The sequence below is a fragment of the Babylonia areolata genome, chromosome 21 (assembly GCF_041734735.1).
Source record: "Babylonia areolata isolate BAREFJ2019XMU chromosome 21, ASM4173473v1, whole genome shotgun sequence".
Lineage (NCBI taxonomy): Eukaryota > Metazoa > Mollusca > Gastropoda > Neogastropoda > Buccinidae > Babylonia > Babylonia areolata.
The window spans coordinates 5189931-5217430 of NC_134896.1; the positions used below are offsets into that span (position 1 = coordinate 5189931).

Sequence of the window (27500 nt, forward strand, 5' to 3'; positions counted from 1 at the left end):
CACACCTTGACTGCTCAAGGTATATAACGTGCATGTTTAAAAATAGTAACAGTAATTAAAAAAACAAAAACAAAAAAACACACCCCAAAACAAGCCTCTAACAAAAAAACAAACAAACAAACAAACTGAAAAGAACCCCCCCCCCCCCCCCCCCACACACACACAAGAAAGTTAATTCCAAAAATTAGTTACTGATTTGAAACGGGAGTATGTTCCTTTAGGAAGAAGTCTGGAAAGAGAAAAGTGCGTTTTCCATATGATCTGGTTCTGTAGGAGGGATTTTTTTTTTTTTTTTTTTTTTTTTTTTGAAGAGACGGTCATCACCTGATGACCGGAAGCGAGATGGAGAGTTACTAGTAATGCAGAAGCTCAGAAATGTAAGGGAGCCATGTGCCATTCATGAAATTCAATTTGTAGCACAGGAGAGACGAATTGTTCTGACCACTGCAACCCAACGCCCCCCCACCCCCACCCTGAAAACTGAAGACTCCCCCCCCCGCCCCCCCTCTCATCCTCACCTGTCCGTATCACCGCCACCCCCCTGAAAACTGAAGACCTCCCCCCACCCCTCCTCCATCCCCCCATTCCCCCTCCGCTCCCCCCCTCCCCCCACGCCCCCCTCCTCCTACACACACACACACACACATACTGACCCGTCCGTACCACCACAACAACCCCAATGGAAACCAAAGACCTCCCCCCAAACCCCACACCCCCCATGCTTCCCCTCCCTCTTCCCCCCTCCCCTGCCACCCCCCTCCGCTCCCCCCCTCCCCCCTCCTCCTACACACACGCACACACATACTGACCCGTCCGTACCACCACAACAACCCCAATGGAAACCAAAGACCTCCCCCCAAACCCCCCCGACATGCTTCCCCTCCCTCTCCCACCCCCCTCCCTCCTCCCTACCCTCCCCCCCTCCCCACTAACCTGTCGGTGGCACCACTGACGACCAGACTGTCTATGAGCAAGAGGTGGTCCACACTGCCGCTGTGTCCCTGGAAGGTCAGACACACCTTGCCCGTCTTCAGGTCGTACACCCGTACTGCGCTGTCCCCGCACCCGGTGATGACGTACTGCCCCTGTGAGAGAGAGGGGGGAGGGGGAGGAGGAGGGGGAGGGGGGAGGGGATGAGGGAGAGACAGGTTTGGGTCACTTCTTCTGTTGTTGTTTGGTTTTGGTTTTGGTTTTGGTTTGGTTTGGTTTGGTTTGGTTTGAAACCCTTGCAAAGAAGGTGTTGTTGTTGGTTTGTTTTTTTTTTTTGTTTTTTTTTTTTTCAATCAAAATATTTATCATTAATATGTATTTTCATAATTTATTCCTCTTTTTTTAATGGAACATTTAGCATCTTTTTAAAGATTCATTTATTTGTCAGTACTCAGTTGAGTACAAAAAGGCAAAACAAAACAAAAAACAAAAAAACAAAAAAACAAAAAAAAACGGCATGATAATACATTATATATATATATATATATATATATATATATATGATAGTCGTGTCCGACTATGACCATCAGAACAGCAGAGGAGGCAACTCCTGTTCCGACTACTTGGGCTAGAAATTGATTATAGTGGAGGGTGTCTTGCCCAAGTACATCCCCACTCTCTCGGCCAAGAGGGTTTTAGGACAGTCGGCGTTGGGATGGTTCCCAAAGGCCAACTAGCCCACAAGGCTGCAGCACTAAGAGCCAGTGCAATTTTGCCTCCTAGTTTGAGAGCCATAGTCCTTCACAAAAGACTAAGCTGTAAATGGTTTCCCATCGACTGGAGAAACCATTGATAATACAGCTCTCACTTTGCTGTTGGCCCAAATGTAAACTTATGTCTATACATTACTGCAACGTTTTTGTTTGTTTTTCTTTTTCGTTTTTTTTTTTTTTTTTTTTTTGGGTTTTTTTGAATAAACATACAATAAAAGAATTTTTTTAAAAAGACAAACAATTAATGTAGGTAGAATAGATAAATAATATAAATGAGCAGACCACAAATACGTTATATTGACATAATAAAAGGATCACATAAGCGTAACTATCTGTTGAGTAACTGAAAATACAGTCTCAATGATTGACTTTGGTATCACAGAGAGAGAGAGAGAAACACAATCATTTTATACTATTTGACAATAAAGGTCACTACAGCTTTGTGTATCTGTGTCTGTCTGTCAGTCTGTGTCTCTATCTGTGTCTGTCTGTCAGTCTGTGTCTCTATCTGACTCTGTGTCTGTCTGTCAGTCTGTGTCTATCTGTGTCTGTCTGTCAGCCTGTGTCTCTATCTGTGTCTGTCTGTCCTCAGGTCCAAGGTTACACCCGAACTGCGCATGGCGTGATCGCGAGCTGATCCTGGGTGTATTTATGTCAGACGCACACAAAGTATCCACGCCACTGTGTGACCAAAACCAACCAAACAAACAAAACAGCTGAAACACTGTGACAGGAAATCAGTTATGCAGATTTGCAGACAGACGTGTAAACAGACACCGGACAGACGGAGACTAAAAGGCACACGCACACACACACAGACACACACACACACACACAGAGCCTACCTTCAGTTTGACGGCAGTGACAGTGTCCGTGTGTCCCCTCAGTGTCCGCACACACTCACAGGACCGTATGTCCCACACCTTCAGCTGCTTGTCGTGACTGCCACTCACCAGAGTATACCCTGCACCGCCACACCGCCTTACACTTTTTCAGTTTCCGTTTCTCAAGGAGGCGTCATTGCCGCGTTCGGTCAAATCCATATACGCTACACCACATCTGCCAGGCAGATGCCTGATCAACAGAATAACCTGACACGCTTAGTTAGGCCCTGAGCGTATGTATATACATTTGTGTACTTACCAGAGTGGATTTCTTTGGCATGATTTTGCCCCAGGACAACCCTTTTGTAACCACGGGGTGTTTTTCAGTGCGCCAAGTGCGTGCTGCGCACGGGACGTCGGTTTATTGTCTCATCTGAATTACTAGACGCTCAGTTTGATTTTCCAGTCAAAGCTGGGAGAAACTAAGGGCGAGAGCGGGATTCGAACCCAGTACCTCACAGATATTGTACTGGCAGATAAGCACCGATCTTAACCATTCTGCCACCTTGCCCCCTAACACCGTGATACAGTCGTCACACAGTTTCCTCGGCTTCACTTTGTCAGGGAGCGAAACGTATGATTTTTGTGTGCTCCCTTCTGATTGGTCGGACTGGGGAGTCGGAAGTTGGGAGGAGGAGTCAACGGATCGACTTCCTTTTTTGTTTGTTTGAGAGAGAGAGAGAGAGAGAGATGCGAGCATGAAATTTGTAGACAGAATGTTGTAGGATATATAAAGTACAAGATCAACACTCTATGCTACAAATGTATTCACAAATCAACCCCTTCCTATCTCTGTGGCTGCCTTCACCTCTACACTCCATCTCGCTCACTACGATCGGCTTCGGATCCACTCCATTTACGCATACCCAGATTCAAACTCTCGACTGTTGGCCGCCGTTCTTTCTCTGTCTCTGGACCTTGCAATTGGAATGAATTTCCTCTTTCGCTTCGTCAAGTCTCCACACTCAGCTCTTTCAAGTATGGCCTTAAAACCCACCTCTTCCCAAAATAGGCTCCCTGCCCTGCCTCTTCCTTGTCTTCAGTTTCTCCAGTTTTAGAGTTATGCATACGTGTGAATGACTGGTGCGAAAGCGCTTAGATTTGCCTCTGCACAAGATTCAGAATAAGTACCATTATTATTATTATTATTTATTAATGTATCTAAAATTTGAAGTGCCAGACTGTAGAGTACCAGCGACCCTCCTTGTGTTATTTTGTTTAGCTGGCTCCCTCCTCAGGATTCAAAATGTAAGTTTTGGTTCTTCGTCTGAGCTCGTCTTTTAGTGCTATGTCTAGATCTAAAGTGATGTTGAATTTTTGAAGTAGTTCAGGAATTGATCTGAATGAGAGAGCGTTAGGCTGGTGGTAAGAATGTGTTCGTGATTATATCTGTTGTGGGAAAGGGGTTCCGGAAGAATAAATGTGCAAGAAAGGAAGATGAAAATGATTTCGTTATTGTCCTTGATCGGAACTGGTAGCGGAAGGTGTCGAGCCTGGGTATGTGTTCCATTTTTATAAGTAACAGAAATCTTATCCGTGACACACTTTCAGTTGTAGTTTCAAGGAGGTGTCAAAATGGACTGATCCATATTCAGCAACGCCACAATCTCTCTGGAGACTAGTAATGCAGAAGCTCAGAAAAGTAATCAGGAGCCATGCCATTCATAAACTTTCATGTGTTGCACAGAACAGGACGGTTTGTAATCTACTCTATTCTCAGTAGGAAACCAGTGGAGGGAAAAGAAGCAGAGGCCAAAAACCAAATCGTGCATCTCTCACAGGGGCAGCTGACCAGGCTGAACAAGCAGGGAAAGAAGGAGAAAATCAGGAGATGAGGAAAGCTGGTAAAGCATAAGGAGTAGAAGGAGGAGAAGGAGAAGAAGAAGCAGCAGAACTTGAGGAGGAGGAGGAGAGAAGAAGAAACTACACTCACAGACACACAGAAACACAGACAGATACAGACATACACGCGCGCACACACACACACACACACACACACGCACGCACAAACTCATTTTACAGTCGTGGAAACAAAACAAACACACAAAGGGGGTTTCCAATGCAAGGGAAGTAACTGTAACACAACCGAAACTAGTGCCTATGAACACATTTGCCTCCCTTCTACCGAATACTCGATGATTCTCTCTCTCTCTCTCTCTCTCTCTACCTTCACTGGCAATGGCGGTGACCTTGTCTCTGTGACCCCGGAGAATGGGGGAGGTGGTGTAGCGGCCCAGGGTCCAGTTTTTGTTCAGGTGACACATGCGTAGGTACACCATCTTCCACTTGCACACCGGGGGCAGGCGGCTGTCTTCGGGTACTGGTCATGATTATCATTATTGGTCATCAATGGATCACTGACAATTTAGTAGGCACTGGTCATAATCATAATTATTGGTCATCAGTGGATCAGTGACAGATTTGGTAGGTACTGGTCTTGATTAAATCATTGGTCATCAATGGATCAATGACAGATTTAGCAGGTACTGGTCATAATTACAATTATTGGTCATCAATGGATCAATGACAGATTTAGTAGGTACTGGTCATAATTATAATTATTGGTCATCAATGGATCAATGACAGATTTAGTAGGCACTGGTCATGATTATAATTATTGGTCATCAATGGATCAATGACAGATTTAGTAGGCACTGGTCATGATTATCATTATTGGTCATCAATGGATCAATGACAGATTTGGTAGGTACTGGTCATAATTATAATTATTGGTCATCAGTGGATCAGTGACAGATTTAGTAGGTACTGGTCATAATTAAAATTATTGGTCATCAAATGATCAATGACAGATTTAGCAGGTACTGGTCATAATTATAATTATTGGTCATCAATGAATCAATGACAGGTTTAGTAGGTACTGGTCATGATGATAATTATTGGTCATCAATGAATCAATGACAGGTTGAGTAGATACTGGTCATAATGATAATTATTGGTCATCAATGAATCAATGACAGGTTTAGTAGGTACTGGTCGTAATTATAATTATTGGTCATCAGTGAATCAGTGACAGGTTTAGTAGGTACTGGTCGTAATTATAATTATTGGTCATCAATGAATCAATGACAGGTTTAGTAGGTACTGGTCATAATTATAATTTTTGGCCATCAATGACAGATTTAGTAGGTACTGGTCATAATGATAATTATTGGTCATCAATGAATCAATGACAGGTTTAGTAGGTACTGCTCATAATTATAATTATTGGTCATCAATGGATCAGCGACATAATCATATCCATCACCAATGGATCAATAACAGATCTTTGTGTCAATGTGTTTTTGTTTTTGTTTTCATGGTCAGTTCAGTTCAGTTCAGTTACTCAAGAAGGCGTCACAGCGTTCAGACAAATCCATATATGTTTTACCACATCTGCTGAGCAGATGCCTGCATGACCAATAGTGTAACCCAACACCATTAGCTGGGCCTTGAGGGGGAGGGGGTGGGGTGGGGAATACATAAACAAATTAAATGGATTAATGAATAAATAACATAAAAATCTTATGGTCAACAATCGATGACCGAAATGTTAGTATCAATCTGTTAATGCCGATCATTATCACTGTGAACAAAAATTAAGCACCTCTGCTTTACAGAAATAAAAATCAATGTAACAAAATGACAACCAAGCTTCAAGAGCATGCAGCCAAATCAAATGAACTACTATACTATGCTCTGTTCCATGCTATGGTAGATCCCTACCCCTCTGCTAGAACCTTCTTCTTCTTCTTCTGCGTTCGTGGGCTGCAACTCCCACGTTCACTCGTATGCACACGAGTGGGCTTTTACGTGTATGACCGTTTTTACCCCGCCATGTAGGCAGCCATACTCCGTTTTCGGGGGTGTGCATGCTGGGTATGTTCTTGTTTCCATAACCCACCGAACGCTGACATGGATTACAGGATCTTTAACGTGCGTATTTGATCTTCTGCTTGCATGTACACATGCAGGGGGTTCAGGCACTAGCAGGTCTGCACATATGTTGACCTGGGAGATCGTAAAAATCTCCACCCTTCACCCACCAGACGCCGTCACCGTGATTCGAACCCGGGACCCTCAGATTGACAGTCCAATGCTTTAACCACTCGGCTATTGAGCCCGTCGTTCTGCTAGAACCAAATCACACCCAAAACCAAGCCACACCAAAGTAAAAAACAAAACAAAAAACAACAACAAAAAAACCCACACAAAAGAAACAAACTAACCATAGCAAAAACAAATCCAGAGAATTAAATTAACACTTAATTATCAATATGAATGTCAAGAAGAAAAAGCTCTTGTGCTTTCTCCACTTTACATGAAATGTACATAAATAAATATTATTCGCATCGATTTGTTTAATAACGGGGTTTAAAATTTTTTTTTATGTAGACAGCAAAAAGACATAATGATATACTTTGTTCTCTTTCCATGTTTTCAACTGTCAGTCTGTCTGTCTGTCTGTCTCCATCTTTCTTCTTTCCTCATCCTCTTTTTTCTCTCCCTCTCATTTTCTTCGTTTTTGCATGCATGTGAATGTGTGTGTGTGTGTGTGTGTGTGTGTGTGTGTGTGTTTATTACTTTTTCCTTGTTATTTTCTTTCTTTCCTTTCATTTATTACACACACACACACACACACACACACACACACACACACACACAACACAAATTCTCACATGCCATAAATATGACTTATACGCATAACATTTGTCAATGTTTTTGTGAGAGATTAAAAAAAAACACACACAAAAAACAGAATCGAGCCATGCGCACTATGCAGGTGGTGAGCGCTGCATGCAGGCACCTACCATACAAGTGGAAGAGAGGGGAGGTGCCCGACACATTGGTGTCTTTGGTGTACAGCGGCACCTCCTGCAGAATGCTGGAGCTGATGCCGAAGCGCAGCCACCCCCTGACCAAGCAGTGGTGAAGCCTGTGGCACCGTGACCCACATCACAACATCAATCAAACCAAACCATGCCACCATGCGTCTCTGGAAGGGGCAGATCTCACTCAGCAAAGACAAGCAGTTTCCTTTTCAGTTTTAGTTTCTCAAGGAGGCGACACACATCCTGTTCAAGAGGACAGATCTGTATAAGCCACACCACATCTGCTAGGCAGATGCCTTGTGCCAGCAGCATAACCCTATTCACACACAATTCAGGCCTTGAGTTCATGCATACAGTATTTGTGTACCTATCAAGAGTGGTTTTCATCCAGAGGACAACACTTACGTTGCCATGGGATCTTTTTCAGTGCGCCAAGTGCGAGCTGCACATGGGACCCCAGTTTATCAGCTCATCTGAAAGACTAGATGCTCAGTTTGATTTTCAAGTCAAACTTTGGTGAAAGGGTGAGACAGGGATTCAAACCCAGACCCTCACAGACACTGTATCAACATATAAGTAACTTAACCATTCTGCCAATTTCCTCAGAGTCCCAACCAGCAGGGGGGTTGGGGGGGGGGACAGAAACTGGGTTCACAGGAAACCACCTTTTTTCTTTCTTTTTTTCTTTCTTCTTTTTTTCCCCCTTTTTTTTTGTAGCACTTATTCTTTTTCTAAGCGTAAGAACTTTCTACTGATTCCATTCACAGATTTCGGCAAATCTTAGAAAACTTCTGCACTGCTGAGATTGCTAACAATTTCATCCAACCAACAGGGGCAAGTTGCAGGCAGAAAGAAAAGAGGAGAAGAAAAAAGTTGGCACTGCACTGTGATGATATGCTTTCCCTGGGGTCAGCAGCTGAATATCACACACAGAAAGTGGTTGTGACAAAGAGTAATACAATATAATACAATACAATACATACATATATATATATGTTATAGTGTGCCAGCAGTGTCACCCCCACCACCCACACTCTGTCCCCTTCTGTGTGCTGTGTTGTAAAGGAAACACTCTATAAAAACCGCTCCATGTGGCTCTGCTATTGATGTGAGGAGAGAGTGAGTGAGTGCATCATTAGTTGATCCTATATCCCCCCTGCATAACTCCTCTCTCTCTTGGAATCGAACCACAACACACTTTCAGAACACAGCTTTTTACACACACACACACACACACACACACACACACACACACACATATATATATATATATATATATATATATATATATATATATATATATATCTTCTGTGAGATGAAATCTGCCCCTCATCATTATCAGCTGCAGAGAATGAAACCTCTCTTTCATTCTTTTTCTCCACACACCTGTTACATTTCACTGAGGTGGCCAGGAGAAAAAAAAATCTGATTGCATAGCTATGGATCATGAAGTATAATTTTATCTCAAACAATTGGAAAGTCTAACATGGATTTATCTACCTCAAACATGGTTCTTAATGTTTGTAGCAAATGTTTTCGTAAACAAATTTCAAACTATGTTGAATTGCATGTTTGCCTTTCCAAGCTTGATTCTTCTTTTTGTATCTCATAATTTCTATTTTATTTCAAAATATACTGTGTTACAGATTATGAAAGAGAGGTTCCGATGGGTGACAAGCACATTACATGCTATGTGATATCCATGGTATATATATATGATATTGAATACAGTGACATAACATTGAGCAGATAAAACATATCTTAACAAAACCAAACCAAGCAATACATAGCTTTCAAGTACATAAAAAGTAATTCAGTGTAAACATTTGCCATTTTCTATGGTTGTGTGTGTGTGTGTGTGTGTGTGTGTGTGTGTGCTTGTGTGTGTGTTTGTGTGTGTGTGTGTGAGAGAGAGAGGAGAGAGACAGAGACGATCAGACAGACAGAGAGAGAGAGAGAGAAAGAGAATACCTAAGGTGAGCACTATATACACATGCTATGCACATTTTGCCACTGGATAATATGATATACAGCTACTGTGTATTGCTGAGTAAAAACACACATATATATATATATATACATATATACACACACATATTCATCAAGCCACTAAGTGACAGCTATCTCATATTTCTACAGTTTCCTAAGCTAACCAGCACAACAACATTCTGTAATGTTTTACAGCAAAATTCAGGTATATATATATCATATGCAAATGGAAAATTAAATCTACAGGACAGAACTAAAATGTAATGAATAAGGAGGGAAATAAGAAAAAGAAAGAGGAGAAAATTAAAGAGTAGTGGAGGACTGAACTCCAGGGATAATAACGACAGGAAGAAGAAGAAGAAGGAGAATGGGTATCTATAATTAGTGTGCTTTATTTCCTTAGCAAATGGGGAAAGAATGTCAACAATTAACAAGCAAGACAAATGGAATGTGTCAATGATAAAGCATGGACACAGGCACCCACACAGAACAACATGTACACAGACACACACAAGAAGAAGAAGAAGAAGAAGAAGAAAACAATAACAACAACAGCAACAACAAAAGAAAAGAGAGCCCACATCAAGCACACAAGTCACACTTATCCCTAACATAAAATACAATGGAACTGTACATACCATAGCCGATCTGAATTGGCAACATCCCTGTACTGGATGCAGACACGAGAAAACTGACACAAATCCCAAGGTGATAAATACTGAAGTATTTTCTCTGACAGTTCATGTGGTAGATGCAAAGTAAACTCTTCGAAATCCATTGCACCATTTGTAGTCACCTCTTGTACTGATGGCTGAAAACCAGAAAAAGAAATGAAAATGAAAAAAACCCAAAACAACAACAACAACTGACAGTAAACAAATTGATTGATTAAATATGTGTGTTCTTCTTCACATTTGCTTATCGTCTGTTCACTGTAATAAGATTTAGACATATGCACATTCCTTTTTTTTCCAGCATATAAATACACACTAATACAATGGGTGCAGAGAATGGGTGAGGGGCTGGAAAGTGTGTGAGTGAGTGTGTGTGTGTGTGTGTGAGAGAGAGAGAGTGTGCGTGTGTGTATGTGCGTGCGCACGCGCGTGTGTGTGTGTGTGTGTGTGTGTGAGAGAGAGAGAGTGTGTGTGTGTGTGTGATTTTGCTGCATTATATCTGTTAAAGAGATACCACAGTCACAAACTTCAAAACAAATCACACACACACACACACACACACACACACACACACAGACTGTGATCGTGATCGTGATCGTGACTGTGATCGGCCTAGTAACCGGTACATGACATTATGTTCAACTATGTACTTTCACTAAAAACATAGAAGTTGTCTGCTGTCAAGTAATAATAAAGACTAACAAGTTCACACACGGTGTAATCGAATGATGCATGTAAGCTTTGTGAGCTAAATAAACTGGACTATATGCGCAAGCAAGCACTCTGTGGAAGCTGTGTTTTCATTTTGAGTATGCCAACCTTGCATTCCGCAGCTTGAGAGTTGCCCATTTCAGCTAAAACCCTCTTCTTTGCGATGTGTTACCAAGCGCTTCCAATGACGCTTCCTGTCGGAAGTTTACAACTGGGCATGTTGTTGCAGTTGAAACATGAGAGGTATGCTAAGGGAGATAACACTGTAGTCACATTACTTCTTCAACCATTTTCTTTTATGTTGGATGTGTATGATATATTTTCAAATAATGCACAAATAAAGAAAAAAATGACGACTATCACTAATTCTATAAAGAAGATGAAATCAAAATTTTCTTTTTCAAAAAGGTGAAAGGTCAAAAGCAACTCATGTTATACATCCGGTTCAGCAAGCGCGTGTAGCAGACGAGAAAATGTTTTCCCCAACTCGTGGATTATGTGCATTATTTGTTGTATTACTGGCCATTATTGGTTCCCTCCTACAATTCTATGACAAAGGTATGCTCTATTTTCGCTTTGTATTGCATTTTTGTGTTATTCTGTCGTTTAGAAACTTTCAGAAACTCACCCCCCTCCACCCCCTCTTTAATTGTTGCTATTCTTTCGGAAATATCCAAGATTTTTTCACCTCGAGGCGTGGACGTTCACTCCGTCAGTCACACAGAGGAGTGGAGGGGAAGAAATCTGGATATTGCCAATTATTTCTATGCACGGTATGGACAAATACACATTTGTGCGCTCGGTTAATCTTTTAATGGAAAAAGTATCACAATGGTTGAACATGCACGTGCAGCATGTATCATCACAAGCAAGCACGAATAAGGAAGCGTGCACTCAGGCACACGTGCATGCATGCACGCATATTTGCACTCACGCTGAAACTCACACATGTGCACAGTCACACACTCACAAACACACATGCACACATACATCTACACACAGCTACACACAGACACAGACACACACACACACACATAAACACACACAGACACACGAACACACACACACACACACACACACACACACACACACACACACACACACACACACACACACACACACACACACACACACACACATGCATGCGCAGGCAAGTGCAAGCTCGCACATGTGAGCACACACACACACACACACACACACACACACACACGGAGAGAGAGAGGCAAGTGAACACACACACACACACACACACACACACACACACACACACACACACACACACATACACACACACACACACACATATGCGTGTGCAGGAAAGTGCAAACTTACACATGCGAGCACGCACACACACACACAAACACACACACACAGGCAAGTGCACACACACACACACACACACACACACACACACACACACACAAACACACACACACACAGAGGCAAGTGCACACACACACACACACACACACACACACACAACAAAATTAACTAAAGACCACACACACATTTCGCATATGTATACACTTACACAACAAAAAACAAATATGATGGTGAAATCAATATAAAAAAAAAAATCAAGCTGTAAAACACACAACGGAGGTCAAGCAAACTTTGTATATTTATTTTCTGCTTGAAGCCTCAGTTCCTGCTATATGTTTGACTGATATACAGGAATGATTTTTAAATATTTTTTTTTAACAGATACCATGGTAGAACAGGTTAGACATTAGACTTGTGATCCTGTGTTCACCAATGATTTGGGTTTGAGTCCACATTATGACATTGGTCCTGTCCTAGACAGGCGCAATAGCCGAGTGGTTTAAGCATTGGACTTTGAGGGTCCCGGGTTCGAATCACAGTAACGGTGCCTGGTGGGTAAAGGGTGGAGATTTTTACGATCTCCCAGGTCAACATATGTGCAGACCTGCTAGTGCCTGAACCCCCTTCGTGTGTATACTCACGCAGAAGATCAGACATGCACGTTAAAGATCCTGTAACCCATGTCAGTGTTTGGTGGGTTATGGAGACACGAAAATACCCAGCATGCATGAACCACGACAGAGTCATCAGCAAGTCGACATTGGTCGTGTAACGGAAAGAAGAAGAAGAAGGCAACTCTGATTTTCCTTTCCCCACCCAGGGTGTGTATGCACTCCTCGACTTTAGCAAGGGAAGGTAAAAATGATGGAAGGAGAGGATGGAGCCTCGCTTTCCTTTGCTGAGCCCTGGTTCAGTTCAGTTCAGTTCAGTTCCTGGGTGGGGAAAGGAAAATCAGGGTTGTATGCCTTACTCCAGGACACAAACACCAAGCCATAATGTGGACTCAAACCCAAATCATTGGTGAACACAGGATCACAAGTCTAATGTCTAACCTGTTCTACCATGGTATCTGTTAAAAAAAATATTTAAAAAATCATTCCTGTATATCAGTCAAACATATAGCAGGAACTGAGGCTTCAAGCAGAAAATAAATATACAAAGTTTGCTTGACCTCCATTGTGTGTTTTACAGCTTGATATATATATATATATATATATACATATCACCTTCACCTTCACCTCTCCCGTAGTCTGGGTTCAGACCGTTGGGGCACCGCTGCTGACCTGGCCACCACCCCTCTCCACTCTTCACGGTTTTCTGATTTCCTCAGGGCGTCACCGAGCGTCAAGCCTGTCCACCCCCGGATGTTGTCTTCCCATCTCTTCTTCTGCCGTCCTCTCCTTCTGCCTCCTTGTACGGTGCCTTGCAGGAACGTTTTGGCAAGACCAGATGATCGGGAGATGTGTCCATACCACCTAAGTTTGCGTTTTTTCACTATGGACAGAAGGTCTTCGTAGGGTCCAATACTTTGCTTGATTCTGTTCTTCACTTCCGTGTTAGTGATGTGGTCTCTGTAGGAGATGCCAAGTAGTCTACGAAAGCATCTCATCTCGACAGCTTGGATTCTTCTCTCGATGTCTGCAGTCAGGGTCCAAGTCTCGCAGGCGTAGAGCAATATTGATATAACCAGGGAACGCATCAGTCTGATTTTTGAGCTGAGAGCGATGTTTTTGTTGTTCCAGATGGTGTTCAGCTTGTTGAGTGCCATTGTTGTTTGGGCAATTCTCGAGAGTACTTCTGGTTTAGATCCTTCATCTGACACGATTGCTCCCAGATATTTGAAGCTGTGGACTGTTTTAAGCTTTTTGTCGTTGACTTTGATGTCAATGCTGATGCCGTTGGTGTTGTTAGTCATCAGTTTGGATATATACATATATATATATATATATATATATATATATATATATATATATATTATTGATTTCACCATCATATTTGTTTTTTGTTGTGCACGTTTGGACAAGTCCATGTACACTACACCACATTTGATGCCTCACCAGCAGCGTAACCCAACACGCTTGGTCAGGCCTCGAGCCCTGGACACAGTGGATATAAATTTGATGCCCTGATGGCTGTAGAAGGCTACGTGACCTTGAACTTGAACCTTATGATACACAGGGAGAGAGAAACGAGAGATACTGCTGGGAGTGTGTGTGCTGTCTGCCCGAGATCACCAGGAGCAGCGAACAGCCATCCGCAACACCTGGCTGGCCGCTGACGCCGGCAGTGATGGAGACCAGGAGGAAAGTTCCAACAGGTAAGAGGACTATGAGATGTTGACCACTGCTGGTCAGGTGCATGATAGCAGGCCATTATAATGTAGAATGGTGGCCTCGTGGTATCGCAACGGAAATGAGTGAACTGGAGCACACTGGTTCAAAACCCACACTTGCCAGTATTTCCTCCCCTTCCCGCTAGACCTTGAGTGGTGGTCCAGATGCTAGTCATTCAGATTAGTTGATAAACCAAGATCCTGTGTGCAGCATGCACTTAGCGCACGTTAAAGAACCCATGGCAATGAAAGAGTTTAGTGCACGTTAAAGAACCCATGGCAATGAAAGAGTTGTCCCAAGCAAAATTCTGATAAAAAATCTACTCTAATACATATGCCTGTGTGTGAATATGATTGAAACCTGATTGAATGACACAGGAAGCGAATGATGAGCGTCTATAGGCAGCTGTGGGTCGGCATTACCCAGGCAGGCAGTCTGTTGTGCTAATGACTCTGTAAAGTGCTATGATTGAAGAAAGGTGCTTTATAGATATCAGTAATTCATGGAAATGAAATGAAATGATTATATGAGGCATTTTCCAGTGTTAAAGCAAATGTTGATGAAAACAGATATGTAGTTCTGATATTTTTGTCATAAAAGTCTTAGAATGTCTTACTGTCTCAAATAATTATAATGTCTGTCAGTCTGTCTTTTTTGTTTGCATCTTTCTTTGTTATTATTGAATAATATCAAGTATCTTCAGTATGTATGAGATGTTTGTTGTAAATTAAATGCATTGCCATAGTCATTATGATGCTGACGAAAGTCATATTCCAGTGTTGAAGAAATACTCAATGAAATCCTGAAGTCGTATATATTTTGATTGTTGTTTCGCTCTCTTTGTCTCAACATCTGCCTACTTGTGTCTTTTTTATTGTCAAAATACTATTTCTGATAAAACTGACATAAAAAAAAAAAAAAAAAAAAAATCCTTCTTTGATTGGAAGAGATTCAGTATTTCTTTCTATGGATAGTTTAGCTTTGCACATGTAAAAAGAGAGATGGTGGGATTGCATAATGCCGGTGGTTGATTTTTTTCTCGTGACATTATTATCAATGCCAGTGATTGATTTTTTTTCTCTTTAAGTTATTGTCATTATCGTTCTATAAATTCAGTTTGGGCATGTTTTTAACAAGCTTGTTTTTTACATTGCTGCTCTAAAGTTGTGATTCAGTATGTATGTATTGTTATTGCATCCTCCACACTCCAAAAAGGGGCAGAGGGGTTACATTTCTTTGAATTGTTCATTTGTTGAATGTTTTGGTTCAAACAGTATTTTATTTGGAAAATGTCACAATACAGCACAGTTATAGATGAACAAGACAACGAGATCTCATATAAAGTCCTGTCCTGATACATGTACATAATAAGTATGTGATGGATGTCATGATAGCTTGAAGTTTAAACGTGATCATACATGAATTTCGACAAAAACTAAGACATGAATAAAGGGAAAGAAAATGAAGAATAAAGATGTGGAGAGAGAAGTCAATAGAAAGATAAAGAGAAGTGACAAGGCCAGGGCACAAGTACAGCAAGTCAGTCCAACCGAACTTGGCCGAAAAAGCGGCGAAGGCTTACACTCAAGTATGTAAAAAGAAAAGAAAAAAAAGTTTTGATTGACTGTTGCACCAGTACAGCAAGTCAGTCCAACTGAACTTGGCCGACAAAGTGTTGAAGGCCTACACTCAAGTATGTAAAAAGAAAAGAAAAAAAAGTTTTGATTGACTGTTGCACCAGGACGGTTGTGAGGTTTGTGGTGGGGCGAGATGGATGCCTCGTTCCTCCGGAGGATCGTGTGGACCAGTACGGATGCCAGGAGTGGACGCCCAACATTACTTCAGGTAACTCAGTTCAGTTGTTCGTTCGTTCTTTAGTTTAACGTCTTTTCACTGTAAGTGATATTAGACGAGGGAAGGAAAAAAATCGAGTGGGAGGTGTGTGTCGGGGGTTGGGGGAATTACTGTGTACGCATACGAGTAAGTGAAAGTGTGTGTGTGTGTTGTGTTCAGTTCAGTTCAGTTCAGTTAATTTTGTTAACCCATTGAGTGCTGTGGGACGGAAATTTCTGTCCTCTGGTGCACAAAAAGTGCCTCAGGATGGAAATTTTCCATCTCCCTCTGGTGCAAAGAAAAGTGACTTAGGATGGAAAATATTCTGTCTTCACCATTGTAGAAATGTTCCTATTGCAAAATCATTAAATCATCAAATATTTATATTTGCAGGGCATATGCGTACATGAAAATTAACATCATAGACAACAAGCAACATAGACATGTTTGTAGACTAAAAAAAAAAAAAAAAAATATATATATATATATATTGGAAATTTTTGTCACATGCAAAGTGCACACTAGCAGGCCTGTGAACATTTATAATTAAATGACACTGAAAAAAAAGAAAAAGAAATCCACAATCATTATCCACAAAATGCATTCACAGACAAAAGCAGTCATCAAGCGCCCCTCTTCTCCCCCCCCCCCCCCCCCCGCCCCCTCCCAAACACCCCACTCCCCTGCCTGCAATGAAGTATCATGGGAGGTAACACTTCAAAGGGCGATGTTTAGATTTTTGTATCCATTTAGCGGTTGTTTCCCTTAGATTGAAAACTTGCCAGCCAAGTATCTGGTCATACCTGGGTAGGGACAGTAAACCAGTCTTGAAGTGTACTTCCCACCATGTGCAGACGTGAACAAAGACTTTGAAGCCTTTACAACAGTGGAGAAGGGAACCATGGCAGGTCCCAAAGTCAGCCAGCTGAGTGTTCGGGTGAGTTGTTGATAGAGAAGTGTGTGTGTGTGTTGTGTGTGTGTGTGTGTGTGTGTGTGTGTGTGTGTGTGTGTGTGTGTGGTGTATTTGTGTGTGTGTGCGTGTGTGGTGTATTTGTGTGTGTGTGTGTGTGTGTGTGTGTGTGGTGTGTTTGTGTGTGTGTATGTGTGTGTGTGTGTGTGTGTGTGTGTGTGTGTGTGTGGTGTGTTTGTGTGTGTGGTGTGTTTGTGTGTGTGTGTGGTGTGTGTTTGTGTGTGTGTGTGGTGTGTGTGGTGTGTTTGTGTGTGTGGTGTATTTGTGTGTGTGTGTGTGTGTGTGTGGGTGTGGTGTGTTTGTGTGTGTGTGTGTGTGTGTGTGTGTGTGTGTGTGGTGTATTTGTGTGTGTGTGTGTGTGTGTGTGTGTGTGTGGTGTATTTGTGTGTGTGTGTGTGTGTATGTGTGTGTGTGTGTTGTGTGTGTGTGTGTGTGTGTGTGTGTGTGTGTGTGTGTGTGTGTGTGTGTGTGTGTGTGTGTGTGTGTGTGGTGTGTGTGTGTGTGTGTGTGTGTGTGTGTGTGTGTGTGTGTGTGAGTCCACCCACTCTCCTGTCCACCCACACAGCCACCCACCCTTCCATTCATCCACCCTGTCTGTACGTTGCAGGTGATGCACCCGGTGGTGCTCAAGAGGATAGGGATCCTAGCCAGCATCCCACTCACTGAAGAAGCTCTTGTGGTTTCAGCCTTCCGTGACTTTGATGAGGTTTGTGTTTGTTTGGACAGCTTCTGCAAGCCATCACCTAGAAAAAAAATAATTAAAAAAAAGAGAGAGAAAAACGGGAAAAAAAAACAACCAACCAAACAAACAAAAATACACCTTACATCGTTGGGATTTTTTTCTCTTTTCCTTTTGACACCATTTTAATAACGATAATGATAATAATGGTATTTATATAGCGCTGAATCTTGTGCAGAGACAAATCAAAGCGCTTTTACACCAGTCAATCACACGTATGCATAACTCTAAAACTGGAGAAACTGAAGACAAGGGAGAGGCAGGGAAGGGAGGCTATTTTGGGAAGAGGTGGGTTTTAAGGCCAGACTTGAAAGAGCTGAGTGTGGAGACTTGACGAAGCGAAAGAGGAAGTTCATTCCAATCGCAAGGTCCAGAGACAGAGAAAGAACAGCAGCCAGTAGTCGAGTGTTTGAATCTGGGTATGCGTTAACAGAGTGGATCCGAAGCCGATCGTAGTGAGATGGAGTGTAGAGGTGAAGGCAGCTTCAGAGATAGGAAGGGACTGATTTGTGAATACATTTATAACATAGAGTGCTGATCTTGTACTTCTAGTTATTTTCTATACCTTTTCACATCGCTTATCCATACACAATGACATACCAAGCCCTAGACACAGTGGATATATGAATTCACTGACACAATGTCCATAAGAGGCTTATGGGGCCTTAAACCCTAACCTTAACGTTATGTTAACCTTATTCATTCGAATGAGATGATAAACGAAGGTCCCATTTGCAACATGCACTCATTGGTTGTTAAAGAACCCAACAAAAGGACTGTACTTGGCACAAATCTGAAGTAAAACACACTTCCGTATATATGTATGTGTGCGCATGATTGAAGACTGTCTGACTAGGAAACTTCTTCTGCGTTCACTCGTATGCACACGAGTGGGCTTTTACGTGTATGACCGTTTTTACCCCGCCATGTAGGCAGCCATACTCCGTTTTCGGGGGTGTGCATGCTGGGTATGTTCTTGTTTCCATAACCCACCGAACGCTGACATGGATTACAGGATCTTTAACGTGCGTATTTGATCTTCTGCTTGCATATACACACGAAGGGGGTTCTGGCACTAGCAGGTCTGCACATATGTTGACCTGGGAGATCGTAAAAATCTCCACCCTTCACCCACCAGGCGCCGTCACCGTGATTCGAACCCGGGACACTCAGATTGACAGTCCAACGCTTTAACCACTCGGCTATTGTGCCCGTCACTGACTAGGAAACGAATGATGAGGCATCTCTCAGTCAGTTTAACCCAGATAGGCAGCCTGTGTGAAAATGACTCTTTTTTTGTAATGCATGTAGAGTTTGGTGTCTGACTGAAGATATGCACTATGTAAATCTTTTGTACCAATACTACTACTACTACTACTACTACTACTACTACTCAGAATCATAGCAATAATAATGACCCTAATGATAGTAACAATAATAATGATAATAATAACAATGGTAGTAGTAGTAGTAATAACAACAACAACAATAATGATAATTGTAATAATGATCATGATCATTATCATGATAATAATCAACAATCAATGATAATAACAATGCTACTACAGCTATTACTGCTGCAGCTGCTGCTACTACTACTACTACTACTCAGAATCATAGTAGTAATAAGAGCCCTATTAATAACCTTAATACTACTATTTAACTACTACTACTACAACTATTAATGATAATAATAATGATGATAATCAATAATCAATACTACTACTACTACTACTGCTATTACTACTACTACTCAATACTACTACTACTACTACTGCTATTACTACTACTATTACTACTACTACTACTACACAAGGCCCAACACTCGGCTTATATCACAGATTGACATAAGTTTACATTTGGGCCAACAGCAAAGTGAGAGCTGTATTATCAATGGTTTCCCCAGTCAATGGGAAACCATTTACAGCTTAGTCTTTTGTGAAGGACTATGACTCTCAAACTAGGAGGCAAAATTGCACTGGCTCTTAGTGCTGCAGCCTTGTTGGCTAGTGGGCCTTTGGGAACCATCCCAGCACCGACCGTCCTAAAACCCTCTTGGCCGAGAGAGTGGGGATGTAACTTGGGCAAGACACTCTCCACTATAATCAAATTCTAGCCCAAATAGTCGGAACAGCAGTTGCCTCCTCTGCTGTTCTGATGGTCATAGTTGGACACGACTGACTATCACATACACACATACTACTACTATTCAGCATCAGCATCAGCATCATAATGATGATGTTCTCCAACAGGAGGAGTTGGCGTCAGTGCAGTTCAGTGCCAAAGACCAAGGTGTGGCGCATGGCGGATACAGGTACCAGCCAGTGGAACCCGTGTTGCTGACAAAGGTAGGACCCTTCTTCATCTCCCCTGTGCGTGCGTGTGCATGTGTGTGTGTGTGTGTGGTTGTTGTTTTGTTTTGATTTATGCATATTTTTTTTCCTCTGTTGTATATCTCTACTAACACCATGCTTTCATTTTATTAAATATTGTGTAGTGTAGACCCTATTCAGGGGCGGGGACTGGATGTAAAAAAAGCACACCAGTGCTTATCTATTATCCTCGAAATTAAGAATTTGTCTTGTCTTGTCTTGTCTAACCCCCCCCCCCCCCCCTTTTTTTTTCCATCTGCATGAAGAAGGAAATGGGTGAAACATAGGAACACTGAAATTCTTAGATGTATATATGTAAATCAGGTACAACGGATTTGTATGTATTCTGGAAACTTTCTGATGTTTTTTTTTTCTTTAATAACTTTTTGATGCTCAAAGTGAGTCAATGTTGACATGCAGTGCTGAAATATGGGGGCTTTTCTGATAACAAAGAATTAAAAAAAAGTTCATTTAAACATTTCACCAGCTGCTGCTGCTGCTGCTGCTGAGCATTCCTTTATGGTCAGTAGTTGTGCAGCATTTTCATCATGATACTGGACAGAGAGGGAAAAGACAAGCAGTGGATGTATTCTTCTGGCTTTTCTTTATAGTTTGAAATGAACAGATGCATCCACTTCTTCTTCTTCCGTAGGCTGCAACTCCCACATTCACTCGTATATGTACATGAGTAGGATTTACGTGCATGACCATTTTTACCCCGCCATGTAGGCAGCCATACTCCGTTTTCGGGGGTGCATCCATTTGAGCTTGCCGTGCCCACAAGGTACAAAGATATCAGTAAGAAATACTATGTCTGGTGAAGTCTGTGATCTATACAGATTACAAGCTTGTGATAAGGGTTGGTGGTACCCATGTCCTTTTTCATCATGTTTGTCTGTGTGTGTGTGTGTGTCTGTCTGTCTGTGCAATGTCAGCATGAACGAGGAGATTGCGTGTGGACACAGTCACAAAAATACCATGTTCTCTGAGCCACGTAAGCCATTCCTAGCTCCCACCCTTTGATTTTTGTTATGGTGTGATGGTAAATTACTCCAGTTGCACACGTAAAAGAGCCCTTAGCAACAAAAGGGTTGTATCTGACAAAATTCTTGCAAAAAAAAATCCACTTTGCCATGAACACAAAAAACACTTGCAGATAAAAAAAAATTCTAAAAATAGGATCACAGGGAAATTTTTTTTTTTAAAGTGGGTCGGCACTGTCGTGACATGCTGGCCCAGGGGAGAGAAGCCTGAAATGCAATGCAATGCTTTCAGTTTCAGTTTCTCAAGGAGGAGTTGCTGCGTTCAGACAAATCCATATATGTCACACCACATCTGCAGTGCAATACAATACAATACAATACAATACAATACAGTACAATACAATACAATACAATACAATACAGTACAGTACAATACAATACAATACAATACAATACAATACAATACAATACAGTTTCAGTAGCTCAAGGAGGCGTCACTGTGTTCAGGCAAATCCATATACGCTACACCACATCTGCCAAGCAGATGTCTGACCAGCAGCGTAACCCAACGCACTTAGTCAGGCCTTGAGAAAAAAAAAAATAATTAGAAAAGGAAAAGAAAAAAAGATAAATACATAAATACAGTACAATACAATACAATACAATACAATACAGTACAGTACAATACAATACAATACAATACAATACAATACAATACAATACAGTTTCAGTAGCTCAAGGAGGCGTCACTGTGTTCAGGCAAATCCATATACGCTACACCACATCTGCCAAGCAGATGTCTGACCAGCAGCGTAACCCAACGCACTTAGTCAGGCCTTGAGAAAAAAAAATAATTAAAAAAAAAAGAAAAAAAGATAAATACATAAATACAGTACAATACAATACAATACAATACAGTACAATACAATACAGTACAATACAATACAATACAATACAATACAATACAGTACAACACCATACAATACCATTGGGGAAAAGAAAACTGCAGATATGCAGTTGATGGACAGCAGATTTTAAATAACAACAAAAGGAAAAGAAAAGGAAAGAAAGAAAAATGAATCACACAGCTTGATACATTACGCCTGAATCCAAACAACGTTGAACTGGAAATGATCCTCATGGCTAGCGGCTTCCTTCACACAACTTGATACATTACACCTGAATCCAAGCAACGTTGAACTGGAAATGATCCTCATGGCTAGCGGCTTCCTTCACACAACTTGATACATTACACCTGAATCCAAGCAACGTTGAACTGGAAATGATCCTCATGGCTAGCGGCTTCCTTCACACAGCTTGATACATTACACCTGAATCCAAGCAACGTTGAACTGGAAATGATCCTCATGGCTAGCGGCTTCCTTCACACAGCTTGATACATTACACCTGAATCCAAGCAACGTTGAACTGGAAATGATCCTCATGGCTAGCGGCTTCCTTCGCCAAGTTTGTTTATCTTCATTGTCAGTGTCATTGTCTTTGTCAAAATGCTGCTTCTGAAGCCAGCGAAAAAAGCATGTTCTGTCAGTGTAAGAAACCACACTGCAAAACACTGTATTATATTTTTGGGGGGCAGATTTTATCGAGCCCTAGAAAGTGATGCCAGCCCTATTTGTGACCTGAATGAATACTTGATATTTGAGGAGCTGATGAGACTGGGACTGTCTTCTTTTGCCATGTCCATCACACGAGTTTTATGAAGCACTGGGAGCAGCATACAGAGATATGGCTTACTGTCAGAAAGCATGGTACAGATACATGCATGTTAGATGACCACATGCACTAAGTCGTTAGTTAATAGGTGAATGCTTGAGATAAGGATATGCATGCATCAGGTATTGTGAATCAAAGGTATCCTTGAATGTTATGTGTGTATTTATAGCAGAGCAAAATAGGTATTGACACATGTGGACACATATGTGCATGTTTGTGTATGGATGTGGGTATACGTGTGAGTTGGTTTTTCTACTCAAACAATGTGATTGGGTCTTTTTCCATGTCATCTTCGGAAATCTCTTTCTTACATAGTATTTCAAGGTCTGTCTGTGTACGTATGTGTGTGTGTGTGTTTGTTTGGAGAGTCTGTAACATTGGTGATGGACCACTGCCTTGACTTGCTCCTGGTACAAATGGAAGTGAGAAAGTGAGTTAGAGAAATAAAACACTTTGCTGAGATTGTTTTCAGAGTTGCTTCAGTTTGTGTGTAAGTGTGTCCTAAGATGCTGTGAGTGAGTCAGCGACTGCCGAAACAAACCATGGAATAGATAGAACCCTTAAAAAAAATTAAAATAAAATTTTAAAAAAAAGGAGAAGAAGAAAATAATTATTATATATATAACATTTATTGTTTGTTTGTTTTTTTTTGGCTTGGTTTCTGGCAGTCTTTTAGAATTAATATTATTGTTAATTTTCACAGTGTGACATAACTTCTGATATGACAGTCTTTGTTGTCTGTCAGTGTGTCTGTTATCTGACCAAAAAAAAAAACCAAAAAAAATCTGATTGTGATGAAAACCTAATTGTTTAGTTTGATACTTCATTTTCCTGGATGGTTTGGTCATTATTATATATTATGTGTTGGTAAAGTATCAACACTTATAGAGTACTTACAAGGGAGAATTTGATTTCATCCATAGATGGGTTGCTGGTTGTTAACATGAGGTAAAGGCATCAAAGAATACTTGATTGTACTTATGCATATATTGTTTTTCAACTTGATTCATTGTGTGTGTGTGTGTGTGTGTGTGTGTGTGTGTGTGTGTGTGTGTGTGTGTTGTTGTTGTTGTTGTTGTTGTTGTTGTTGTTATTGTTTTAAGGTGACAAACTCAAGGCTTGATTCAGTAATAGTTGGCCCAATTTCTTTCTTTCTTCCTGTCTATCTTTCTTTCATTCAGTGCCTCTCCACGTCTGCGGTGTAAGACAGATATGAAAATGCTTGAAATTTGACTTCATGAAGTACTAAAGCTTACAAAGCATAATTCCATAACTGTATTGCGTTTTGAGAAAACTGTTCCTGAACATGATATGTGTCCGTGAACAAAGTCAAATGAAAAAAAAAGAAGAAATATTCATATAACAGTAGAACACTGTCTAGAACTGAGTGGTCATACTGATTTATTCATTTTTCAAATGGAGGTTTTTTTTCACCAGAGGGTCTCCAAAACTTATGGAGGATAAAAAAAAAAAAGAAGTATGTGAAACGTGGTGAGTATTTGATAATATTAAACTTGGGCCCTACGAAGACCTGTTGACCTTGGTCAAGAGACGCAAGCTCAGATGGTATGGCCATGTCATGAGATCATCAGGGCTTGCCAAGACATTCCTGCAGGGCACAGTGCAAGGAGGGAGAAGGAGAGGCAGACAGAGGAAGAGATGGGAGGGCAACATCCCAGAATGGACGGGCTTGAGGTTGAGCGATACAATCAGGAGGTCAGAAAACCTAGAGGATTGGAGGATGCTGGTTGCCAGATCACCTGTGGCGCCCCAACGGTCCACAAGACTACGGGATAGGTGAAGATGAAGGGTGAAACTCCAGTCAGTTCTTCCAAACAGTGGAAGAATGGCAGATACCTTCTCTGTGAATAGTGGATCAGAAGGTCTATCACCCAGAAGAAGGAAGTACAGACATGATCAAGAAAGGATGCAGCGATCAGTGTCATACGTCAAGGTCTTTTTTTTTTTAATTTTTTTTATTGATAAGTCATTATACCAACACTTCTGTTATTTCTTGAAGAAGTCCGGCAGTCATGGTTTATCATCTTCAAGTAATAAAAGGACCTGATCTGAAGAATGGGACAATATATCCAATGAAAATTTAATGCTAAAACTTTCATCAGAGAAACAGATTCATTGCTTCCGTAATACAATAAGGAAGTGCTGTTTGGGGGAAGGGAAATCCATTAGAGATTCCATGTCCAAGCAAGGTTAATCTAGTGCATAGCTAAAGAGTTAAAGGCCCATCAATATGACATCAAAAACTGAATCGAAAAAAAAAGGTGGAAAAATTAGACCTTAACTTTTGTCTGGTGTACTATTGTATTCATTAAATCTTTTAGATAAAAACAACATTTTTCTGCACCAAAATATAAACTGCGTTTAGAATACTCCGAATCTTTCAAAGTCTGCATGAAGGTAATAGTGCATCTTGAAAAGAAGTATAGGACAGCTGTGGTTCATGATTATGTGAAACAAGGTAGGACAGCTGTGGTTCATGATTATGTGAAACAAGGTAGGACAGCTGTGACACGTGATCGCCGAGATTCATGGAATCTTGAGCTGCTGGACAGGCGTCAGATCACAGACAGTTGATTGCCAGATCATGAAACACCTGGAGCTTGTTGGGAGCAGAAACAGACGGGTGTGGTTCTGTATCATCAGAAACAGACGGGTGTGGTTCAGGATCATCAGAAACAGACGGGTGTGGTTCAGAATCATCAGGAACAGACGGGTGTGGTTCAGTATCATAGGAAACAGACGGGTGTGGTTCTGTATCATCAGAAACAAGACGGGTGTGGTTCAGAATCACCAGGAACAGACAGATGTGGTTCAGAATCATCAGGAACAGGAATAGACAGATGTGGTTCAGAATAACCAGGAACAGGAATAGACAGATGTGGTTCAGAATCATCAGGAACAGGAACAGACAGGTGTGGTTCAGAATCACCAGGAACAGGAACAGACAGGTGTGGTTCAGAATCACCAGGAACAGACAGGTGTGGTTCAGAATCACCAGGAACAGGAACAGACAGGTGTGGTTCAGAATCAACAGGAACAGACAGGTGTGGTTCAGAATCAACAGGAACAGACAGGTGTGTTCAGAATCATCAGGAACAGGAGCAGACAGGTGTGGTTCAGAATCACCAGGAACATGAACAGACAGGTGTGTTCAGAATCACCAGGAACAGGAACAAACGGGTGTGGTTCAGAATCGTCAGGAACATGAACAGACGGATGTGCTTTTATATCATCAGAAACAGACGGATGTGGTTCAGAATCATCAGGAACAGGAACAGACGGGTGTGGTTCAGAATAAACAGGAACATGAACAGATGGATGTGGTTGGTGATCCACAGGGACAGATGGATGTGGTTGGTGATCCACAGGGACAGATGGATGTGGTTGGTGATCCACAGGGACAGATGGATGTGGTTGGTGATCCACAGGGACAGATGGATGTGGTTCATGATCCACAGGGACAGATGGATGTGGTTGGTGATCCACAGGGACAGATGGATGTGGTTCGTGATCCACAGGAACGGGAACGGGAACAGTCCGGGATACTCTGGACTGGGAACGGGACAGCCGGAGCGGGAACGGCGTGCTCAAGGTGAGCAGCATGTGGACAACGTACTGTCTGTCTGTCCGTCCGTCTGTCTGTCTCTGTCCTTGTTCCCGCCCTCTCTCTCTCTCCCTATCTCTGTCGGTCTCTACCTGTGTGTGTGTGTGTGTGTGTGTGTGTGTGTGTGTGTGTGTGTGAATACATGTGTGTGTGTGTGTGTGTGAATACATGTGTGTGTCTGCGTCTGTATACATGTTTCTCTCTGTGTGTGAATGCATCTCACACAACCTTCCCCCCCCACCCCACCCCCCCACACACACACACCCACCCCTCACCCAACAACCCCCCTTTCTCAACGTACTGTCTGTCTGTCCGTCTGTCAGTATGTCTCTGTCCTTGTCCCCCCTCTCTCCCTATCTCTGTTGGTCTCTCCCTGTGTGTGTGTGTGTGTCTGTGTCTGTGTGTGTGTGTGCGTGCGTACGCGTTCTATGCGTCGTTGTTGAGGGCTTTTGTGCAGCTGTATGTGAGGTGAGGTGACAAGCTCACAAAGTCTACTGTTAAGTTAAGTGTGAATTAAACACATGACAGAAAGAAGTGAAGAATTTTACGTTGTTGTTGCACATTCTGCGTCTCAGAACAGTGTTGTACATACGTAAATGAAAGCGAACGGTTTGTCCAAGATCTCCGCCCTACCCTCTCCCTCTAACCTCCAACGGAAAAGAAAAACAAAGACAGATAAATCAGTCAGGTTTGCCACAATCTGGAGAATGCCGTGATTTTGACCCCTCCCCCTCGCCCCCCTTTCTTTCTGACGTTAATTACTTCTTTTGTTCTCTTGGACACTGCCTCACCGGTCTG

The 27500-nt window shown here is 41.8% G+C and overlaps 2 protein-coding genes across 2 annotated transcripts in view; one reads left to right on the forward strand and one right to left on the reverse strand.

Annotated features, from left to right (window-relative positions):
• Positions 1-11031, reverse strand: part of LOC143296232 (uncharacterized) — a 98918-nt gene extending 87887 nt beyond the window's left edge. Inside the window, exons 1-6 of the mRNA XM_076608061.1 lie at positions 10899-11031; positions 10044-10216; positions 7396-7520; positions 4755-4907; positions 2549-2667; positions 934-1085 (exon numbers count right to left, since the gene is read on the reverse strand). Coding sequence (XP_076464176.1) covers positions 934-1085; positions 2549-2667; positions 4755-4907; positions 7396-7520; positions 10044-10216; positions 10899-10928 — 752 coding nt within the window. The 5' untranslated portion in view covers positions 10929-11031. The remainder of the gene's footprint in view (positions 1-933; positions 1086-2548; positions 2668-4754; positions 4908-7395; positions 7521-10043; positions 10217-10898) is intronic.
• Positions 11032-11242: 211 nt separating this feature from the next.
• LOC143296234 (UDP-GalNAc:beta-1,3-N-acetylgalactosaminyltransferase 2-like) overlaps positions 11243-27500 on the forward strand; it is a 17871-nt gene continuing 1613 nt past the window's right edge. Inside the window, exons 1-8 of the mRNA XM_076608067.1 lie at positions 11243-11348; positions 14292-14430; positions 16188-16291; positions 17134-17216; positions 17857-17955; positions 20241-20368; positions 25742-25811; positions 26437-26690. Coding sequence (XP_076464182.1) covers positions 11264-11348; positions 14292-14430; positions 16188-16291; positions 17134-17216; positions 17857-17955; positions 20241-20368; positions 25742-25811; positions 26437-26690 — 962 coding nt within the window. The 5' untranslated portion in view covers positions 11243-11263. The remainder of the gene's footprint in view (positions 11349-14291; positions 14431-16187; positions 16292-17133; positions 17217-17856; positions 17956-20240; positions 20369-25741; positions 25812-26436; positions 26691-27500) is intronic.